General features: G+C 32.2%; 1 protein-coding gene across 1 annotated transcript; it reads left to right on the top strand.

The window, feature by feature from the left end:
* The first annotated feature begins 20,426 nt into the window (after nucleotides 1-20,426).
* Nucleotides 20,427-22,621, top strand: LOC142541379 (strychnine-11-hydroxylase-like). Its single transcript, XM_075647917.1, has 2 exons — nucleotides 20,427-21,349; nucleotides 21,524-22,621. The coding sequence occupies exons 1-2, from the start codon at nucleotides 20,471-20,473 to the stop codon at nucleotides 22,139-22,141; spliced, it is 1,497 nt and encodes a 498-aa protein (XP_075504032.1). The 5' UTR covers nucleotides 20,427-20,470; the 3' UTR covers nucleotides 22,142-22,621.
* Nucleotides 22,622-23,005: the final 384 nt, after the last annotated feature.

Genomic DNA, 23,005 nt, shown 5'->3' with positions numbered 1-23,005 from the left:
CCTTTATGTAATTTTGTTGTAAGAACAAAGTTAATGAAACTATGATGTGATATTTTCTCATATTTTTTGTGCACACATTCATTGATTCGAGAAATATCAATAAAGTTGGACCTCGAATAAACATAAGGTTTATTCATTAAGTTATACTGTTTGAGATACATAATGCATTGTGATACATGGAAGATAATACTCGCTTCTAGAGGAACTATCGCCATGATTCATGTATTCTGTTTTCTACTATGGTAAATGAGATATATGTGTCAAGTGGGAGAATGTAAGAAATATGACACATGTTAAAAGAAGTAGCGTGTACAAATTGAAATTGGCGACGGCCAAGAAAATTTAGATGCGTACACGATTCTTCTTCTGAATCTCGGCTCCCGATACACTCATCGATGGTATGAGAAAACGCCTATAAATAGAGCGATTGAGGTCCCTAAGCATACACACCTCATAAGAAAAAAATACACCATCTAAAGAGAGCGTGCAGTGCTTAGAAGGCTTCAACCGAGAGGAAAAGCTGAGAAATCAAAATTTTCAATGGCCGGAGGTAACACTCGATTTAAGCTTCCGCATATTATATATCATGTTTATATATACGTAGAAACATGATTTTTAAGAAAAATTTCTAACAATGCGTTGTTGGACAAGTCCAGTGCCTGCAATAACGATGTATTGTGAAATTCAGTCGAAAATTGCAAGGGCCCAAAGCATATACAATGGTAAATATCCACATATTCATCGAAGAAATAATACAGTACGACCTTTGATCTCAAATAGAGTTATCTTTATTGATTATCGCACATCAAAAGATAATTGGGCGGATCCACTTACGAAAGCATTGAATACAGATCAAGTGTATACCTTGTCTAGGGAAATGGATTTAAAACCTACAAAATAAAGTTTTCATAGTGAAAACTCTACCTTATTGATCGAAGATCCCAATATTTTGGTTCAATGAGAAACTAAATTATGAGAACTTGAGGTAACACTCGGGAGTCATTATCTTCTCATTCCTAGGACGATAAGTGTTGTTGCTTATCAATGTAGGACTTTTAATGGTTACTTATCTTATAAAAAGAAGAGTATGTTAGTATACTCTTAAAAGAAGTCCATCTATTTAAATGTGATGACAAATTGCCTCAATTAAACAGTTATGAAACCAAAAAGTGTTTCATGGTCAAAGCGGACACAACAGAAACAAATAAAAAATGTGTGAAATTTATCGTGGCAAATCAGCAGAATAAGTACTTAGTTGAGACGTTGAGGCTGAAATAAATATGTATGAGTACTTATTTTTCTTCATCATCTCTTAACGCTGAGTTTTGTCAGCTATGCTTCCTATGTACTTCAAATACGTACAATTGAGACTCGATCGAAAAATCACCCTTTAATTCCTTTGTTAAAGTTAATTTATAGAATTAGACATTGAACATAAAGAATGACTCATTACTCACCAAATGTCGAGTTTTCCCCGGCCCCTGTCCGTTATTTTTGTTTAGTCTTTTAATGATCTGCCAACCCTCCGTCCTGTACGGGTGGTGTTTTATCCATCCGAAAGTAAAATATAATAAAATTATATGAACCTAATTATAGTTTATATAAAAATTTCATATATTTGAAAATCAAGATTTATTAAAAAAATTAATATATATGCATGCACATGCATCGTGTTCCAAGGTTAATTAGTGTATATTATCATTTTTTATTTTCCTTAATTTTTTGAATTTGTAATCCTATTTTAAAGAAAAAAATTGATAATTGTTTTTGAAACTATTTTAAGTAATCTCTCTTGTGAGACTTTAAGCAGGGAATAGTCAGCATTGCATAATTCTGACCGTAAAATATTCAAATATATACTTTGCTTAATTCATACTTTCATATATACGTTATCCAATGACTACATATACACGCACACATATGCTTGTATTTTTTTCACCCGATGCTTAAGGATTTTAGTACTGAATTAATTCCTTTTAAAGTGCAATGATCGGAATATATATAGGATGAGCTAGCATGAGCTAGCCTAATGATCCAAAAAGCGAATAGGAGTACAGGAAAGCTAAAAAAAAAGAGAAAATTATAGAACAGGAAATATATTGCTGGACGACCAACTAAATCATCAAACATATATGTTATCTGATTATCGTATCAAAGGCACTTTGCTTAGAAAACGTGTTGGTCATGATGTGTCTTCCAAGCTGGCATTGGCACAAGAAAATGAGATGAATAATTCGGTAGCTGGAGTTGACTGATAGCAACTGGCAGTCTCAGGTAACAAGCTAGAAGGATTAGGAGTTCACAACAACCGGTTTAGCAAGTGGAATATAAACACTTGGAATCCCAATTCGGGAGATCAGTTTTTCGCAATCACTCTTCATTATTCAATCTCCAGAATTAAAACAAACAAGAGCTACGGAGAAGATCTATGAGAAAAACGAAGATAGAAGATAGGATGTAAACAATGTCCATTCTATAAATCTCTCTTTTGATATCTTCTGTAAACTCGGTTGTTCTTGGTAACAAGAAAGGTGATGCTCTCCTATGGATGTAGGCCAATTTGGCTGAACCACTAAATGATAGTGTTCGCATTATGATTCTTGCTTCCTGATTGATCTGACCTTGTGTGCAAGTCTTTTTGTTTCTTGCTATTGTCTAAGTGCAGTATTTGTAGATTTCATATATAACAAGTCGCGCCCTCCGTGGGAATCGAATCATACGATGAGTTCGAGGAAGTGTGATATTGAGAAATTCACCGGGGTGGATTAAAATGCATGCAATCTTGATCCAAAAAGGCTTAATCGGAGCCCTAACAATCATGGATGAATCTTCAAGCTCTGAGAAATGAACGATCAAGATAGAAGAAATTCAGAGCTCAAAATGAATGAATGGGACAATGTGAAATTGAATGGAGTGTATATATATATTTTTAAAAATCATTGATTTTCATTTCTGAAAATTAAATAAAATGTTTTTCAAAATTATAAAAAACTCAATCCATTCAAAATAATTAAAAGGAAAATCTAACATAAAAACATAATCTTTAATTGTCATCCAAAAAATCTCTATGATATATAGTTTCACTGCATAAAATCCTTCACATGTAAAATAATATAATTATGCAACATAAATGGTTGCTTAATTATTAATATGGGTTAAATCACGACTTTCTTTGTTGCCAGTTAACATATTAATATATTATTATATAAAAAAATTAATTTATTTCTAATGACTGTTGACCAAATATAATTCCTTGGAGGTCATGCATAGTACCTATATATTCTTGTTTGTGCCTATATAACAATTTTCTGTTTCCATATATGTATTTTTATTCTTCGTTTATTTCATTAGGTACTAATAATTCATACTGCTCAAGGGAAAAAACTGTTCTTATAGGTGATTTTATAAACGAATATATTTTTATTCAGAAGCTTTCTGGTGATTTTCCTAAGCCTGAAAAATATGAACAAACAAGTAAAATGGCGCTCTTGGAGTTTTTCTAGGCAACCTGCGTCCAACATCGGGGTTAAGGATGATAAAAGGCTGTCATAGTTATTTGAGTGAAGTGACATAAACAAACATCTCCTCGTTAAGGGAGAGGCGTGAGAAAATCTCTCCATCCCCACCTCACCCCAATGTTATATATGTATATACTACATACGAAGAGTGAAAAATACTTGGCCATGTTAGCGAGAGAGGATTAATAGAACCAACCAAACAAAACTTGTCGTGCGGGTATAAAATACACAGCTCAGATTTTGTGAATAATGTGTGTTAGGTAAGTCCAAAAGAACTCATTTTAGCCAGAGAACTCGTAATACTAACAAGCCCTTCGATTATGTACATTCTGATCTTTGGGGGTCATCTAAAACAACATCACATGGTGGGTGGAGATACCATATCTCAATAATAGATGATTTCTCTATGAGGGCATGTGTCTGTATTCTTAAAACCAAAGATGAGGCATACTTATGATTTAAGGAGTGGCTGATGGTAAATTAGAACAAACTTGGGAGGAAATTAAAGCATTTAAGGACTGACAATGGCCTGGAATTTATTTCAGAGCAATTTGAGGAACTTGCAGGTCACATGGTATAACAAAACACCGCACGGTTGCTGGGAACCCACAACAAAATGGCATAGCTGAAATATTAAATCAAAATCTTCTGGAAAAGGGTAAGGTGTATGATATTGAATGAAAATTTACCTAAAATTTTCTGGGGTGAGGCATTAACTACAACATTTTATCTAATTAACTGTTGCCCTTAAATTGCCATAAGTTTTAAAACAACGATTGAAATGTGGAGTCGTAAAGCATCAGATTACTCCATGCTAAGCATTTTTGGGTGTCTAGCCTATGCACATATAAAACAAGACAAATTGGAACCAAGGGCTTTGAGGTGCGTCTTCATAGGTTATCCTGAAGTAGTTAAAGGATACAAAGTGTTGAACTTGGAGTCAACTGAACCCCGATGCATCAATACTAGAGATATGACTTTTGTGGAATCTGAAATGGTATATGGGAGAAAGAAGGTTGATCAAACGTAAGGAAATGACACCAATGACTCATAAGTTGAGGTGGGAGCAGCCACATGGTTATCACAATCTGAAACTATGAAATGTATGCTCTTTTAAAATGTGGATTTTTTTTTTTTTTAGAAGCTCGTAGTTTTGAAATAACATTTAAAATAATCATATTTATTTGACAACAAGAATGACGCAGTTTAAAAATAACTAACGTCATCCAAAATCAACGTAAACGTAAATGTATAAAAATCGTAATATCATCAACATATAAAAATGTTTAACTCCTCTCAAAACTCGTAAATCATAATGCGGAAAAACATGCGGTCCTCGGGTCGTGTCACCGCACATTTCGCCTGCCTACTCAGTCTTCGGCACCTCCGGTCCCCTGATCAAAATGCTCACCTGCATCACACACGCCTAGTGAGTCTAAAGACTCAACACACCTGTACCGGTAATAACAAGTACATATACGTAGCACACAGCAGTGAAAAATAGCATAATCAACATACATTTCATGAGCTTACAAAAAAACATGAACAAAAGCGCGTCGTGTAAAATCGTAACGTGTCAAAACATGTCTCATCATGTTATCATATCGTATGCGTAACTGTGACCTGTCAAAACATGGTAATAGCATGTATAATCGTATCAGCATATACGTGTTAAAATCTTAATTTGAATTCCGTTCACTAGCTTTGACTTTCGTATTATCATGTCATCATTCAGTCGATGGATCCATCTACGTGTAACCGCGATATCCGGCGGCGAGGGTCATCAGCGACGGCATTACCCGCCCACTGAGCCCGGGCCTTACATGTCATCGTGTCATCGTGTTAGTCACAACTAAATCACTTCCTTCAAAACGTTTCATCATATCACTTAAATAAAAGCATGCATATACATAATTTTTCATTTAAACTAAGCATGCACCATATTTATCATAATTGCGTAAAAATTTTAAACATGATGCATAAACATTTAAAATATCATAAATTTGTGCTCAGGGCGCTGCCAGGACCAAAATCTCACCCCGAGTGCAAAATGACCATTTTGCCCCTAGAAACCCAAAAATTATCGTTTCATCCCTGGACTTCTAAAGTTGACCCGAAGCTTACCAAACTCCTTAAAATGTCCCAAAACATTTTTAAAAGTGTTCTTAGAAGTAAACTCGAGCCCCAACTCAAACTTAATCGATTTGTTTTAAAACTTGGACCGGGGTCCCGTTTTTAATCCGAATCGACTAGAAACACAACCAAATTTTTCTCAACTTTTTCCTACACTTAAATAAACGTCTAAAGGTCCTAAAACCCAACATTTCCAGCCCCTAACTCACGAAAACAACCTCTTACAGTTGCTGGAAGATTGCTGGAAAACTGCAACTTCCTAACCCCAACCCGTATTGACGCCACTCGCCTCTTAGCACTTCCCGGCTCGCCCAAGCTCTCACCAGCCACGAACCAACCTACTAGGGGCCAAGACCAGACCCTAATGAACCTACCAGACCCACGGACCTAGCCCCATGCACAAGAGAAAAAACGCGATCACTCCCTTACCTCCCAAGACTACATCTCGCGGCCAATGACTCTAACAAAGGCGCGATCGGTTTCACTGATGGTCCCAGCAGTGTTTGAGCTGCCCTCGGCCGTGGTTCAGACTCCACACGGTCTGGTTTGAGCCTCGGATTACTCTTGCACCGCCGGTCCCAGCCCATTCACTCGATCTGCACCAACCACCCCTCACGCAGCAAACAAACTTTCGGCCCTTCAACTTACAACCCCAACCCACTTGCTAATCCTTGAAACAGCATCCTGTCACCAATATCATCCTCTTAATAACATAACACAGCAGCCCCCTTGAACAATCACCAACAAAAACGTGAGAAGTGAACAGCAAATGAAAGAATGCAATAAACCCATGAAAAATCCACTAATCCTCTCTACACATGCTTGGATCGAGAGTTTTACATGCATACACACATACACATCAGTAATATAACATGCGTGATGCAGAAAGGAGGTTGCAAGCGTGCCTGGTGGTGTTATGGAGTGCAAAAACAAGACAAAACCGATGGGGCCTCTAGCTGTTAATGATGAAACCGATGGGACAGATGGTATTCTGAATGGTGTCGGCTGGTTGGGGGAACAATTTACTAGGTTTAGGGTTAATGGTGTTTAGTAGCTTAATTATATAATAAACAATTAGTTAATGTGCCCTAAAATGTTCAGTTAAAAGCTATTAAGAATTTTAGGTCCAAAAAGCTTTAAAATGGTCCCCGTAAATCCAAACACACTCCCGTAAAATATTTCGTGTTGAAAAGGTTTTGAAAATATTAGCCGAACCCTTAAAAAGTCTCCCGATTTGATAAAATTCGCGTATCGTTAAAAATAAATTCCTAGGGGTAAGAATACCCGGTAAAATCCCATTATTTGAAAAATCCACTTAAAACACCATATATTAATTTATAAAAATTAATCATGTATTAAAATAATTTTCTTGAAAATTCTCCGGTCTCCGTTCCTCGTTCGGGCGTGAAATGCATCTAAAAACCCTAATGCATGAACTTTTAAAATTTCATGAAATAATTACTACCACGCATGAATTATGCATAAAAATAATTAAACACCTAATTAATAAAATAAACATGCATTTAAATGTTTTAAAACAATTTAATAAAATACTAAATAAATTTAATAACTTGCATGCACGTGGTTCACATGGAAATTCTCGGGAGGTTACAAACTAAACAAAGGCTTTCACCACGTAAGGAACAAAATGATTCATTTGATCAACAATACACAGAAGAGGATATAAGTCAATAGTGTTAGCCAAGGACAGACAAAGAAGAGAAGTGAGACCCCCCAATAGCGTAGGCTGTCACCACTCAAGAAACAGAAAGAATGAGGTATAAGGCCATGTTAGTTTCTAAAGGGTACTTACAAAGGGATGAAAGTGATTTTAATGAAACATATTCTCCAGTGGTAAAACATTCCTCTATGAAACTAACGATGGCATTGGTGACTCAATTAGACTTAAATTTGGTACAACTAAATGTGAAGACTGTATTTTTACATGGAGAGTTGAAAGAAACTATTTACGTGGATCAACCTGAAAGCTTTGTGACAAGAGAAGACAAAAACAAGGTGCCTCTTAAACAGTTTAAACAAGTTTTTGTCAAACTTGTGTGAGACGGTCTCACGGGTCGTATTTTGTGAGATGGATCTTTTATTTGGGTCATCCATGAATAGTATTACTTTTTATGCTAAGAGTATTACTTTTTATTGTGAATATCGGTAGGGTTCACCCGTCTCACATATAAAGATTCGTGAGATCGTCTCACAAGAACCTACTCAATATTTTTTATTGGTGAAATTTGATATTATCTTATTTCTTTCTTTTTTGTGTGTTTACTTTTATGATTCCTTGTTTTATGAGATCTCTCTTATTTTTTCATTTATTTATTTATTATTATTTTTTAAAAAATATCAGATAGTTATCTAAAATTATTTATTTAATTAATTAGAAAATATATTGTGTACTTTCATGAGCAATTTTCATTTTTTTGATGAGTTGTCAAATAAATAATTAATAAATTAATTAATATTAAGTGTGATAATTGTAATTTTGAAGTAGTCATCACACCAAAATAGTTATTCTAAGTTGCTCTCTCTTTATAAGGCAAATGACATTTTTGGTCTTGTAATTTTTATTTGTTTTACTTTTGGTAATATTAACAATGAATTTGTATTTCTAGTTTTACAATTTGTATTTTTTTTCATTTTTTGTCATGTTATGTGAGTTTTCATTTTTAGTCTTTTAACTTGTATGTTTTTATTTTTTATATTTTTTTATCTTATTTTGACCAAAGTCTCTGTCAGTAAAAAAAACAAAAAATGAAAACAACATAAATGCTATACAACCAAAGGTTGAAAAAAAATATATGACCGAGCACTTGCCGCTTTAACAAAAGCTATAGCTGGTGGTAATGGTGCAACTCAAATCTTTTAAATCGCACAACAGCTCAAGCACCACGATTCGATCGCTCTATCAAGCAAGGACAATTATTGCACCCAACAAAAAAAAAATCATACATGCATGTTGCATGAATAAAGTTGAAAATTAACATAAGTAACAAAACCAAAAAAAAAAAAAAAAACAAGTTACGGGACTAAAAATTCAAATTCACCGTTAGCTAGGCCAAAAATGGAAATAATGCAAATTACATTGTCCCAAAAATATAGAATACCTTCTTTATAAAGTATGGATTTATATTTGAAAAACAATGTTAATTAAACATAACTGTCAAAAGATATATGATAAAATATAAAAAATGTACAAAAAACAAATATTATTTTGCTCTACAAATCAACTTTGACTGTCCATGTTTTTTTTAATTATTCAAATATATAAGAATTCCTGTCAAACCTTATCTACGACTATATCAATATTTTTAAAAGTTGGGGATGTTACGTTAGAAATTTAACATGGTTTCGGTAAAAGACCAATTCAACTCAATTTCTGGTCATTAACAAGGTTGCGTTTTTCATCCAATCCATTTATACTAAATGTCTTTCTTTTGCGCCCGCCAAAATTCTACGTATGACCTAACCTAACGTAGACAGTAAATGTAGGCATCAAGAAATTTTAACTATCAAGAATCCGGACTAGGTCAAAATTTCTCAATTGTGAAAGTCTAGAAGCTGGTCATGTTAACCATACATTTGTATTTTTTGTCCAGTAACTTGCGTGTTTTTTTCATTTCTGGTCATTTTTTTACCCAAGTCCGTCATGTTTCTTTCCAAATAATATTCTAAAAAAATCACCACACATATGCAAGTTTCATTCCTAAAATTCATGTATGCATCCAAGTTCGCCATATAAATAATTTCCTATAGACACTACAGATTTCGATCAAATTAAAAAAAGACAAAAAAAGGAAAAAAAATGCAAGTTAAATGTCTAAAAATATAAATTCATCGTTAATATAATCAAAAATAAAAAAGCATGAGACTTACATATTTAAAAATGCAAACACACCGTTAACAAGACCAAAACTGGAAAAAAACATGTAATTTATGGGACTAAAATACAAATTCATTTTTAACATGACCAAAATTAGAAAAAATTTACGATACTAAAAATGCAAATTCATTTTTAACATGATCAAAAATGGAAAAAAAATACAAATGAGATAATAAAAAATTTAATTTTTCCTTTGTAATTTGTTCTTCCAATTTTTAAAAGTTGTGTTTCAGTCATATAACTTCGTTTTTTTTTTTTTTTTTTGGTTTTTAGTCTTGTTTCGTTGGAACGCTGACATGACACCCAAAAATGCTGATATGACAATAAAAAATGCCGATATGAAATCGAAAATTGATGATGTGTCTTGTGAATTAGTACTTCGGGGAAATATGACTAAAAACCAACAAAAACCAAAGTTACAGGACTAAAAGATAACTTTGACAAATTAGATAACATATAAAGGAAACATTACAACTTATATTACTAAATTGACAATTTTCCATGAAAATTATATAGTCAACCACAACAATCTCCTAATGAAGTCCTAATCTCCCCATTTTGTGTTGAAAATCATCATTAACAATAATAATATATATTAGTCAAATCTTTTAAAAATTTAATCTAATGAAATAATATTTTTCTAGAGCTAGTGCCATCAGAATGATTTTATATCTCCACGCATCTGGATTTGAGCCAATTAGTCATCATAATTATTTTCATGTAAAACAACGTCCTCTTTCTAACATTTATATTCATTGAATTGCATGCCGAAATACGACTTTGGATCGATACCCACCCCTCTAGAAAATTACTAGTGCAACTCTTTTCCACAAACATTACCTCGTTTTGAATTTAAGACTGTGATGGTATACCTATCTATTCTATCCAAAAACATAGGGTTACGCAAGGCTTTTAATCTATGTACTATAAATACGAGGGTTTGTACATATAGCTCATCATGTTTCCACGATATAAAATAAAAAATTTACTTCTTTGACCGGAATGTCGTCGGATCATATCTACCATGTTATACAGACTGTTTCTCAAAGCATAACCGTGCAGACATAATATATGGTTCCTGAAGTAGAACCCTTCAACAGCACTTAACACAATCATGCATCGTTTTCTACCTCAAAGTGTACAGTAAATAAGTTTAATTTGAAAATACATGAGAGGGGCGGAAAGTCTTCGTACTTTTATTCAAACACACAAAATATTATAACATAATAACCTCGTATAGGGAATAAGGAACTTGTTTATGTAGCTGGAATTACAATATACATAAACTGGATAAAATATTAAAAAATTTATTTTGAAAGAAAATGAAGAGGTTAAATATTTCATTCATCTTCCTTGGTACTTATAGAAGCCCTTCCGGATCTGAAACTTCAAACTTGTTGATTATTTTTCTTGCCAGTTGTGACCGACAACATCTTGTGATAAGTGGTCCTCTTAAACCACTAGTTAATAATCCGTCCTTTTGTGCTAATTGAGTGGTTCATTCACCACTACTGGAGTGGTTTGATCACATGACATATTTACCTTGTCGGGGAATCTTTTGCTTCTGTATAGTCCTCCAGGAAAACGTGATTTTTGAAGTCATTCACCACTTGTACTTGTCTTCGCGTTATATTTTTGGTCAGATATGGGCTTAAACTTAAATCAAAACTCAGCTTTGTCCATCTCTGTGAGACAAATTCATAATCCCCATGCTCATCGAGTGGAGATATCTTCTTCAGTAAGTGGTGAAACAAGAGGTGTTTCATTTTTCGGGGGATCCTTGATGAGCTTCTGGATGTTCATATGGTCTCCTGGGCTTGATGGAATGAAAGGCTTCGTGCGAGCCTTTCCCACCTGGTTCTGATATTGCAATGAAAAAATAGAGCTCTATAATGTCTTATATAGACAAATGTCATTGTTTGCTCATGTTTCATTAACAGCTTCCTGGATCCACTTTGGTAGTGCTGAGATTTCTGATAAGTAGGATGATATATCATAGACCGAGGCAAGAGCCCCAAATACATATCATTTCTTGACCTCCTTAGGATAGGAATTTGGTTTCATCCATATCCTCTGATACTTTCCTGATATATCAACATGTATTGTGGCTGGGTTGATTCCTATTCTAATTTTATTTTCTCCCAATTCTTCTAGTATGTCTGAAATGGAGAAATTGTAAATTTTTTTTTTTAGTATAAACCTTGGTTTTTCCATTTTTAGTTTGAGGTCTAAGGTTGATAGCTCCTTCTTCAATCTCCGAAGTGAAGGGTTGACTTGATGACTCCAGATAAAGATCTGGATCCTCAATTTTTGTTTAGACCGACTCATCTAAAGACGTTTAATATGTTCATCAATATAGACAAACATTTTTACAAACATTGGAGAAAATTTCTAAATGTTTAATATGTCCATCCATATTTTTAGATGTTACTAGGAAAAGACATGTGCAACGCATGTGAAAACACACGTCTGTTGTCGATAAATGTTGTTAAAGAAATGAGTTGATAAGAGATTATTAGTTTGCAACTAATTAATGATTTTCATGTTATTTTATTTAGTCAAACAATAAAATTCAATGTAATATAATTTATACATGTATGATAATGTGAAAATATTATTTGTTCAAAAATTGTTGTGTATTCAAATCTAATTGAATTTATAATTGTTGCAAAACATATCAGTAATCAATCTTAAATATATAAGAATTGATGTCACAACAAAATTATTAAATAAATATGAGATAAAAGAAAACAAATAATCCATAGTACTGACCATATTATTTTACCACTATTGATTTAAGAAAAATAAAAATATAATGTAGATAATGCATTCTAAACCTTAAATCAAATAATTGTGTCAATCTTTTCTTCCTTTGTATTTTGTACTTGTCTCTCTTTCAAAATTTTTTTCTTTGTCATTCGTTTTTCTTCTTTGTGAAAGAAGCAATATCATCATCTTCAATAACATTTTGTGCGATGTTGTCGCCATCAATCATTTGTATTTTCATATCTTTATTCTTTGATGATTATTTTGTTGGACGACATCTTTTTTGTTGTATATTTTTATGCTGAAAATCTTTCCTTGCAAGAATAGGAATAATTTCATCATCCTTAATCTCCATTCTTGTATTGTCGTTGTCTTCTCTTACTTGTATGCCAATATTGTTAATGATCGATACATTTATTGGACATCCTCTTTTCTTTTTAATTTCTTGTTATTCGAAATCTACTGATCTTTTTTTGCCTGCAATGCTGTCATTGTTGAAATTTGTACTTAGATTTTGAATACCTTCAATTACAAATGCTACCGTTCTGTCTTTTATTTCAACATACTTGTTCATTTTGAGAAAAAATGTATATTCTTCTATATTTGGTGTACATGTGGATTCAATTATTTCATCTGTCATGGAAGTGAAAAATTTATAAAAGTAATGAAATCTATTTCTTTAAATATATATAGATTGAAAATAAAAAAAAAAGACAGAAACATGTAGCATGTTGTTCTTCTTGAAGGATATTTTCAATAGAAGAAAAGTTCGATTGGATAAAAGTATTATCTTGAATTTGATTATTAGCTTCATTGGACTTGTATTTGAGAATATTTTGATGTCAATCATTCTCTCCGTTCGGAAAAATATGCGGATATTGTAAAGTATCATAACAATCAAAATAATGTTTAATTCTATGACTTTGACCATTGCATCCATGAAATACGATGTCTCTATCATATGATATATTAGCATTATTGCCTTCAATCCAAATGGCAACAACATGGTCAGTTGTAGGCGTATTGTAACATCATTGATCCACAACATCATTTTTACAAATATGTAGCATAATTTCCTTAAGAGACGACCAATCATTTATTCTGTGTAATAATTGAGCGTAAGGGTTTATTTTCAGAACCTCCATTAATAGTCTCATTGTGTCTTCATCGATATCAGCATTGCCCATCACATTCATTCTATTATTTAACACATTATTTGTATCCCAAAATACAATTGGAAATGAGATGGACCAGCTTCATCGGGTGCTATAGGTGGAAGAGTGTGGAATATTTGGCCTATTGCTTGAAACTTGTAAATTCCATGGTTTAAAGAAGCAATTTCTTTGTCTATCTTACTCCAAACGAAGTAAAAGAGAAGTGACTATTATAAACTCCATTTTTTTCCCCGAAAATCAACAGCTTTGTGATATTGATTTCCAGTGAACAACTTTTTGTACAATCAGTTTGATAATTCAGCGATAAGTTAGACTTGATAACATCTGATTTGGCCCAACTGACGTGAAATACGAATTGTTCCAAATTGAGATATCTGATCAGTCAAGTTGGCGAATTGTCATTTGAACAATCCAGCTGAGAGATATCATCAAAACACAGAAGCTAGCCAGAAATTCAGTTTGGCTACATTCAGTTTCAGTTTGATTCTTATGTTCGCAACTTCACACATGAGTAACTACGTTAGAAATACAATAACAAGTTTTGTTAACATCAAAATCAAGATTGCGAACATGAAATGTTCCAAAAATCTCTTCCTTTTTGATGATCACAAAACTTGGATAAAAAATCGGTTCAACTAACATATTTCTCCTTATTTTTTTGTGAATCAAAAACTCATATTTTCAAAACATTTTAAACACAAGATTTTCTCCCCCTCATTATTTAAAAATAATCTCTCAACTAAAATTATAATGAGTTCTCCCCATATATGTTTGAAAGTTTGAAATTTATAAAACTAGAGGAGTGACTAACCAATTTTCTCAACGGCTCATTTTCTACTGCAGCACATATGCTCTGCCTTTAACGAATAAACTGCTTTTTCTCGAGCATAAATAGGCTTCAAATTTTATACCATATAATCCTCTATGAGTCTAGTTTTCATAGCAAAAAATGGTTTGTCATTTGGACACTCGAGCAAGGAGATATATCATTTTTCCCACGGTCGCTGCAAGCTGCACGAAAATTCAGTTTTGCATATATATGTTTAAAAAATCTGAAATTTTCAAATTTTAAAAATTAAAATCAGTTTCAATGCTCTTTCAAGAACAATTCACTCTAATACCAATTGATGGGATCAGTTAGAGGGATAATCGTTGAACTACAATAGCTCAGTTCTTGAAATATTGAACATCGATGAATAAAATCGAGTTTGGTTTTCAAACTAAGCGGAATATACTCAAAATAATCTTTCGTAGAAGTCGATTAAATATTTTCTAAAGCATTTAAAATATGATGAAGTTGAATGAGCAAAAACTATTTTGTTGAAGCATTTTATCTAACACTTGGTATGCAATATTTTGGTGTTTGAAGAACACATAAAATACTTCAACAATGCATCTTTGAAAACAATGGAAATGGAAAGTAAATGCAATAAACAAATATATACGAATTTGTTTATGAATGTTCAGAGACTTCAAATGCTCCTACATCACTCTTTCTTCCTTTTGGGAAGGATCCACTAGAAGACTTTGATTTAACAATACCTTGTACAAACCCACTCCAGAAGAGCAGCACCCAACTAGAACTCCTAGCACTCAAGATTGCAGGCAGCATCTCACAATCAACATATTGTTTAATATCTCATATACAAAGACTACAAACACATTGTTTTACGTCTTTGTGTGAAGATTCAATCAACTAATATTTGAAGTTCAACTCTCTTGTATATGTGTGAGTGATTGTGTGTGAAGAATTTATCATTTACAGTGTACATCTCAAATGTATCCTTACACAAGGGCTTGTGCCCTCAACTAGCTGATTTCTTAATGCTAACTGCCATGCTTTGAATCCTCTTCAAAAACTCTTGTTTAATCTTCAAGATTTTGTATTTATAGGCTCCAACAATGATATATATGTTATATAGAATATGACCGTTTGGAAAGTTTATGTACTGTTTCTGAAATTAAAACGGTCAAATTCGCCTTATTGGACATTTTCTTGAGTGGTCAACTGGTCAACTCTGGTCAACCGGTTAAGTTCAGCTGGTCGTTCAGTTCAACTGGTCGTTCAGGTCAGTTGGTCAGCAGCTGGTTCGGTTCAGTTCTGTTGGTCAGCTGCTGGTTCAGTTCAGTTTCAGCTGGTGTACTGAAATCAGCTAGGCTGCTTTCAGTTTGTGCAGAACCAGTAACTTCATCGTCATTTTTCAGTATCTTAAGCTTCGATTCAGACTTTCATTTTTGAAGATGGTCATTGACTTATTTTTCCAACACATACTGAGTCGCTTCATTCCAATAACCGAGCTGAGAGATATGATCAAAATACAGCAACTGATCATACCCAACTGATTGTTGTTTTCGTGCAATCAGTTTGGTAATTCAGCAATTAGTTAGACCTTGATAACATCCGATTTGGCCAACTGACGTGAAATATGACTTGTTCCGAATTGAGATTTCTGATCAGTCAAATTTGCGGATTGTCATTTCAATCATTCAGCTGAGAGATATCATCAAAACACAGAAGCTCGCCAAAAATTCAGTTTCAGTTTGCTTTTTGTGCTTGTAATTTCACACATGAGTAACTACGTTAGAAATACAATAACAAATTTTGTTAACATCAAAATCAAGATTGCGAACATGAAATATTCCAACACATTCATTCTATTATTTAACACATTATTTGTATCCCAAAATACAATTGAAAATGAGATGGACCAGCCTCATCGGCTGCTATAGGTGGAAGAGTGTGGAATATTTGGCCTAATGCTTGAAACTTGTAAATTCGATGATTTAAAGAAGCAATTTCTTTGTCTATCTTACCTCCAAACGAAGTAAAAGAGAAGTGACTATTATAAACTCTAATTTTTTTTCCCGAAAATCAACAGCTTTGTGATATTGATTTTCAGTGAACAAATCTATCAATTCAGACAAAATCACAGTGTTTGCCAACTTAACTTTACCATTGTCACAACAAAATGTTGGAAATTCAAATTCCAAATTTCTTGCTTCACAGTAGCGACATGTATTCATATGTTTCACTTCATGTAGATCAACAAGTGATTGACCTAACAAAAAAATATACAAATATGATAATAAAATATGCAGTTTCCCGATAGTTCCTAAATGTGTATGAAATTAAAATTGGTTTTACTTTCATGAATCAAAGCTTTCAGTAACCAAACTGTATTTTCTTTATTTAATTTGCTAGATTCACATTTGTTTAATCTTTTTTCTTCTAGAATTCACAACATTATTAATGTAATGACATTTTTTATCTATTTCCAAATTCGAATATTTGTTTTCGAAAGTGCAACAGCTATTAAATGTCAATACATCTGCAATTTAAAAAAACCAAACAGCTTGTTAGGAATCAAATTTTGATATATATTATTTAAATTAAATACTACAAATTTGAAATTTTCAATTGATGGATTGATTGCTTCAAAGAACTTACTGTTTAAAATCACAATTAGTCACAACTTTTATTTTAATATATTATCAAAGATGCAAATGACAGTAAATAAATATAGTATTTTTTATCAAGACCTCTTCGAATTTGAGTAAGAAGATTTTCTGTCCATAATAAGTAGAAATTTTGTAAATTCTACAAACAGGGGCTAAAATTTCTGTTGATACCTAGAATCGAGGCAACGATTGTACCTACATCCAAATATATAACAAATAAAAGTATTAGTGCCAAAATTGAATCAAAAGTCGAGCTAAATTGAGAGGTAAAAATCATTCACGCGAAGCCTATGAAACTCGAGGTAGGGCGAGATTTCGAACTCCAAATGCCTTGAAAAATCAAGTCCAAGCAACAGCGGAGGCCCGATGCGGTGGATAACGTCGGAAGAAAAAAGGGTCAATGACAAAGTTGCAAAATACCCCTCAATATCGGTATCAATAGAAAGATTATGATGAGATATTTTTGAATATGTATTTATTTCTAAGTTTTGACGATGTACGGCGGCAAACCGACGACAAGAACTGGCGGCAAAAGTTATAGAATTTGCATCAAAATTTAAAGGGAGAGAATCTTCATTTAATGGGGAGAGAGACGAGAGGGAAAATAATAATATGAGAGATAAATGACATTTTTTTCAATTACAAAATTCTTTTACAACTTTTACATATATTATATGATTTTTAAGAAGATTTTTGTAGGAAAAAATATGTTCACTTTATCTGTAATAATAAAAATAAAGTATTTTGATATTTCAATCAAACTTGATCTTTATTTAACAAATACGTAGATTTTCATCGGAAAAATATGTTCACTTTATCTGTAATCAAATAAAAAATATGATAATAAAAATCAAATTATTTTGATATTTCAATCAAATTGGATCTTTATTCAACAAACCATGACCAAATAAAAAATATAATAATAAAAATCAAAGTATTCGTAGAAAAAATATGTTTACTTTATCTGTAACCAAACAAAAAATATAATAATAAATATCAAAGTATTTTGGTATTTCAATCAAATTGGATCCTTATTCAACAAAGTGTCAAAGTGTGGATTTGCTTTTTGTTGTGCATGAAGGGAAAGTCCTCCATAAATTCTCCGATCCAAATGGCAGAGAAGCTCGTAGTGTTTGTTGACTCCCGGATACCCGAAAAAAAAGGAAAAAGGGCGGTGTAGGATCAGATCCCAAAGATAGTAAGTCTTTTTGACATCTTATTCCCATCCGCTTTCGTAGTTTGTTAATTTTGACCTTATCATAATAATTGATTTTACAAAAACATAATTATTAAATTACTCAAGTGTGTACAAACCAAAGACAATATGTTTACTTTGTCTGTAATCAAATTAAAAATATAATAATAAAAATCAAAGTATATTGATATTTCAATAAAACTAGATCATTATTCAACAAACACGTAATTTGTCAATTTTGGCCTTATCATAATAATTTATTTTACAAAAACATCATTACTAAATTACTAAGTATGTACAAACTAAGGACAAAGTTGACAATACACAATGAAAAACTTGGGAGTAGGTCTCTTGTGAGACGGTCTCACGAATCTTTATCTGTGAGACTGTGAGACGAGTCAACTTTACCGATATTCACAATAAAAAGTAATACTAAATAAGATATATGTCTCACAAAATACAACCTGTGAGACCGTTTCACACAAGTTTTTGCCAAAACTTGGATCATTATTCAACAAACAAGTAATTTGTTAATTTTGAACTTATCATGATAATTAATTTTACGAAACATAATTATTAAATTACTCAAGTGTATACAAACCAAAGACAAAATTGACAATACACAACATGTTCACTTTATCTGTAATCAAATAAAAATATAATAATAAAAATCAAATTATTTTGATATTTCAATCAAATTGGATCTTTATTCAACAAACACGTAATTTGTCAATTTTGTCTTTATCATAATAATTGATTTTATGAAAAACATAATTGCTAAATTACTCAACTGTGTACAAACCAAGGACAACGTTGACAATTGAGAAGAGTCAACCCTACTGATATTTACAATAAAATTAATACTAAATAAAATATTTGTTTCACAAAATACGACTCGTTAGACCGTTTCACACAAGTTTTTGCCAAAACTTGGATCCTTATTCAACAAACACGTAATTTGTTAATTTTGACATTATCATAATAATTGATTTTACGAAACATAATTACTAAATTACTCAAGTGTGTACAAACCAAAGGCAAAATTGACAATAAACAATATGTTCACTTTATCTGTAATCAAATACAAATATAATAATAAAAATCAAATTATTTTGATATTTCAATCAAATTGGATCCTTATTCAACAAACACGTAATTTGTCAATTTTGTCTTTATTATAATAATTGATTTTACGAAAAACATAATTGCTAAATTACTCAATTGTGTACAAACCAAGGACAACGTTGACAATACACAATGAAAAACTTTGACTTTAATTCACACTTTTATAATATATATATATATATATATATATATATATATATATATATATATATATATAATATAATATAATAATAAAAGTATAATATATATATGTATAGATTAAAATATCATAAATATAGACAAACATTAATTTAAAATAATTTTTGAATGAGTAAGTCTTTCGTGAAACGATCTCACGAATTTTTATCTGTGAGACGAGTCAAGTCTACCGATATTCACAATAAAAAATAATATTTTAAGCATAAAAAGTAATTTTTTTTATGAATGACCCAAATAAAAAATCCTTCTCACAAAATATGACATGTGAAACCGTCTTACACAAGTTTTTGTCTTTTTGAATAGATTAACAAAGATATATATAGATGTATAGATTAAAATATCATAAATACAGATAAACATAAATTTAAAATAATTTTTGAATTGATTATCAATATTTGTTTGAATCAACGGCACTTTGCCTAGAAAACCGGATCGAATTAATAATTATTTATCATTCTCGGTACTCCTCGTTTAAGACAATTTGTACCACATGTAATTTAATTAATTTGACGACGCTAATGATAAAGTAAACACAAATATATATTATATCTTGTTGTGATTTTGAGCCCCCAAATCCATAAATTTCGATTAATTTTATTGATTATAATAAAACAATAGATCAAATATTAAATCAACACCTTAATAATTATACATAGTAATATAAAATAAAATAAATTTCAAATGATACTATTATTAGATGAACTTGATATTCATCCTTATTAACACTAATTATTTTATAACATGTAAGTGATGTATTTAAATTTTATGATCTTGTTTCTCTAGACAACATAAATATATTTCAATACATTTGAAATCCACGATTCAAAACACAGTCAAGGATAACTCTTATGACTTACTGATTTAGAGTGTTTATCTGGACAAAATAGTTTAGGACCAAGGGATGCTTCAATATCTTCGGTGTTTCCTATAAATACCAGAAAAAAGATACTGGCTGAATCAAATAATAACATAAGTCCTCTCCCGCAAATCTGAACATATTTTAGCCATGATGATTCTCCTTCTCGTCCTACTATCTTTCTCAATATTCTTCCTTTTTAATCTTTTAAAACACAAAAACATAAAAAAGAAAACTGCTCTCCTCCCACCAGGTCCAAAAGGGCTTCCGTTAATCGGAAACCTGCATGAATTCGATCCGGATCATCCCCACTGGTGGCTCCATGATCTTGCAAAGAAGTATGGCCCCCTCATGTCGATGAAATTAGGTTCTCGACGGACCATTGTAGTGTCATCAGCAAGAGTAGCCAAACTAGCGCTAAAAGACAATGACCTAGCGCTCTCAGGAAGGCCACAACTTATTACCTTAAACAAACTTAGTTACAATGGCTCGGATATTTCTGCATCTCCCTACAATGAGTCATGGAGGGAACTGAGAAAAATAGGCCTCCTCCATCTGTTTAGTGTTAAGCAGGTGGCTTCGTTTCGACCCATTAGGGATCATGAAGTTTCTTGCATGATTGAAGATATGATCAAGAAATCCAATTCGAATGAGTTGATAAACTTGAGCAGGGCCTTGTTCTTGTTAAGTAACGGTGTTATATGTAGAGCTGGATTCGGTAAAAAGTACGATGGGGAAGGAAAAAGAAGGTTCGATGAACTTTTCAAAAAAATTCAAGAAATGCTAGCCGGGTTCTTTGTGGGTGATTATTTTCCTTCGTTGAGTTGGATTGACAAATTAAGTGGAATGGATTCCAAACTGAACAAGGTTTTTAGGGATTTGGATATGTTTATTAAAGAACTTATAGATGACCATCTTGATCCAAAGAGGCCGGAATCGATGAATGGTGACATTCTAGATCTCTTGATTAGGTTGAAACATGACCAAGCAGCTTCAGTTGGATGGAACAACATCAAGGGAATCCTCATCGTATGAATGCAATCAAATCCATTCTCTATCATCCTTGATGAAAAAAAATATTTATATTCCAACAGTCTTCTTTAATTATACATGTTATGCTAGGCGAGATCGGACTAAAACTACCTCTTTAGATAATACTACTTCGTAAGAGTACTGTACTGACTATTTATCATACGATTACAGGACATATTTGTAGCTGGAACAGACACAAGTGCAGTGTTGATAGTTTGGGCAATGACGATTATGATGAAAACGCCCCACACAATGAAGAAAGCACAAGAAGAAGTTCGAATCGTTGTAGGAAACAAAGGTACCGTAGATGAAGATGATATCCAAAACCTTCCTTATCTAAAAGCAATCATCAAAGAAACATTAAGACTGTTTCCTCCCGCTCCACTCTCTATCCCTAGGGAAACCATAGAAAAATGCACCATAGATGGTTATGAAATCCCACCAAAAACCTTAGTTTACGTGAGTGCTTATGCAATCGGGTTAGACCCTGAATGCTGGGAAAATCCCACAGAATTCATCCCTGAAAGATTCTTGGACAGCACTATCGATTACAAAGGGCACGATTTCGGGTTGCTTCCATTTGGATCTGGACGAAGAGGATGCCCGGGAATCAATCTAGGAATCGCTCTGGTGGAGCTTGCACTTGCCAATCTTCTTTATTCCTTTGACTGGGAGTTGCCGCATGGAATGAAGAAAGAAGACATCGACATGGAGGTGCTGCCTGGACTTAATAGTTCAAAGAAAATAGATCTTTGCCTTGTTGGCAAACGCTATGTTTATGGTAATTAGTAAAAAAGAATGGATTATGCTACATATACAATTACGGTTACAAATTGCTTTTGAAATTACAAAACTATCATAAATGCAGTTTTAAAATAGTGTTCCCAAATAAGTGCAGGGATAATTTTGATTTTTCAAAATGAACTTATAATCCAAATTGTAATCCTCGTTGTACATGTAGCATTTTCCAAAATAACGTGAATCATATATATATATATATGCATATCTAAGGTTTTCATAATAAAATTTAGGTTTTCATTGTAGCACAGGAGAAAAAGTATTTTGCAACACAACAAGTTCTGCATGATGCATGGTTCGTAACATTCATAATAGTTAATGAGTCGTAACTTTTTTTTTATAATTTTTAATAATCAATATACGTGGTGAATTTCTATTTGTGATAAACAGATTGTTACTAAAACAATGTTACGAAATATTTCTTCACATAGCATATCTACGGTCGAAACAAATGTTGAACTCAGACTTTCACTCTGCGATATTCAATTTCAGTGTGTTTCTTAATTTCTTGGTACTAATTACAAGTTTGTTTAGATTTTACATCTTTAAATATAAATTTGCAAATGTGCCTATTATACTGTAGAAGAGGAATCTCAATCATTATTAGAAGATTCTTATACTTTATCCTGAAAAATAACAAGATAACATGAATACTATGAATACTGAATACATCAATAAAATAAATTATATGATATCATTTTCTAATATTTTCTTCAAAAAAGGAAAGGGGGAAAAAAGAGAGAGAGAGATGCGCCTAGGATTTTGACAACAAAGGAAATAATGTTGATTTTCCATAATTTTTGGACATGTAACGATTATGGCAAATAGCATCATTAATTTGATAGAATATTTCAT

This window comes from Primulina tabacum, chromosome 4, assembly GCF_025594145.1.
Source record: "Primulina tabacum isolate GXHZ01 chromosome 4, ASM2559414v2, whole genome shotgun sequence".
Taxonomy (NCBI): Eukaryota; Viridiplantae; Streptophyta; class Magnoliopsida; order Lamiales; family Gesneriaceae; genus Primulina; species Primulina tabacum.
Note: the sequence above shows the minus strand (reverse complement) of the source record. Positions and strands in the feature narration are given on the sequence as shown.

Bases quoted from the DNA above. Each gene is read 5' to 3' on its own strand.
- LOC142541379 (XM_075647917.1), top strand. From the start codon at position 20,471: ATGATGATTCTCCTTCTCGTCCTACTATCTTTCTCAATATTCTTCCTT. The intron at 21,350-21,523 runs GTATGAATGCAA...ATACGATTACAG, and splicing joins ACATCAAGGGAATCCTCATC to GACATATTTGTAGCTGGAAC.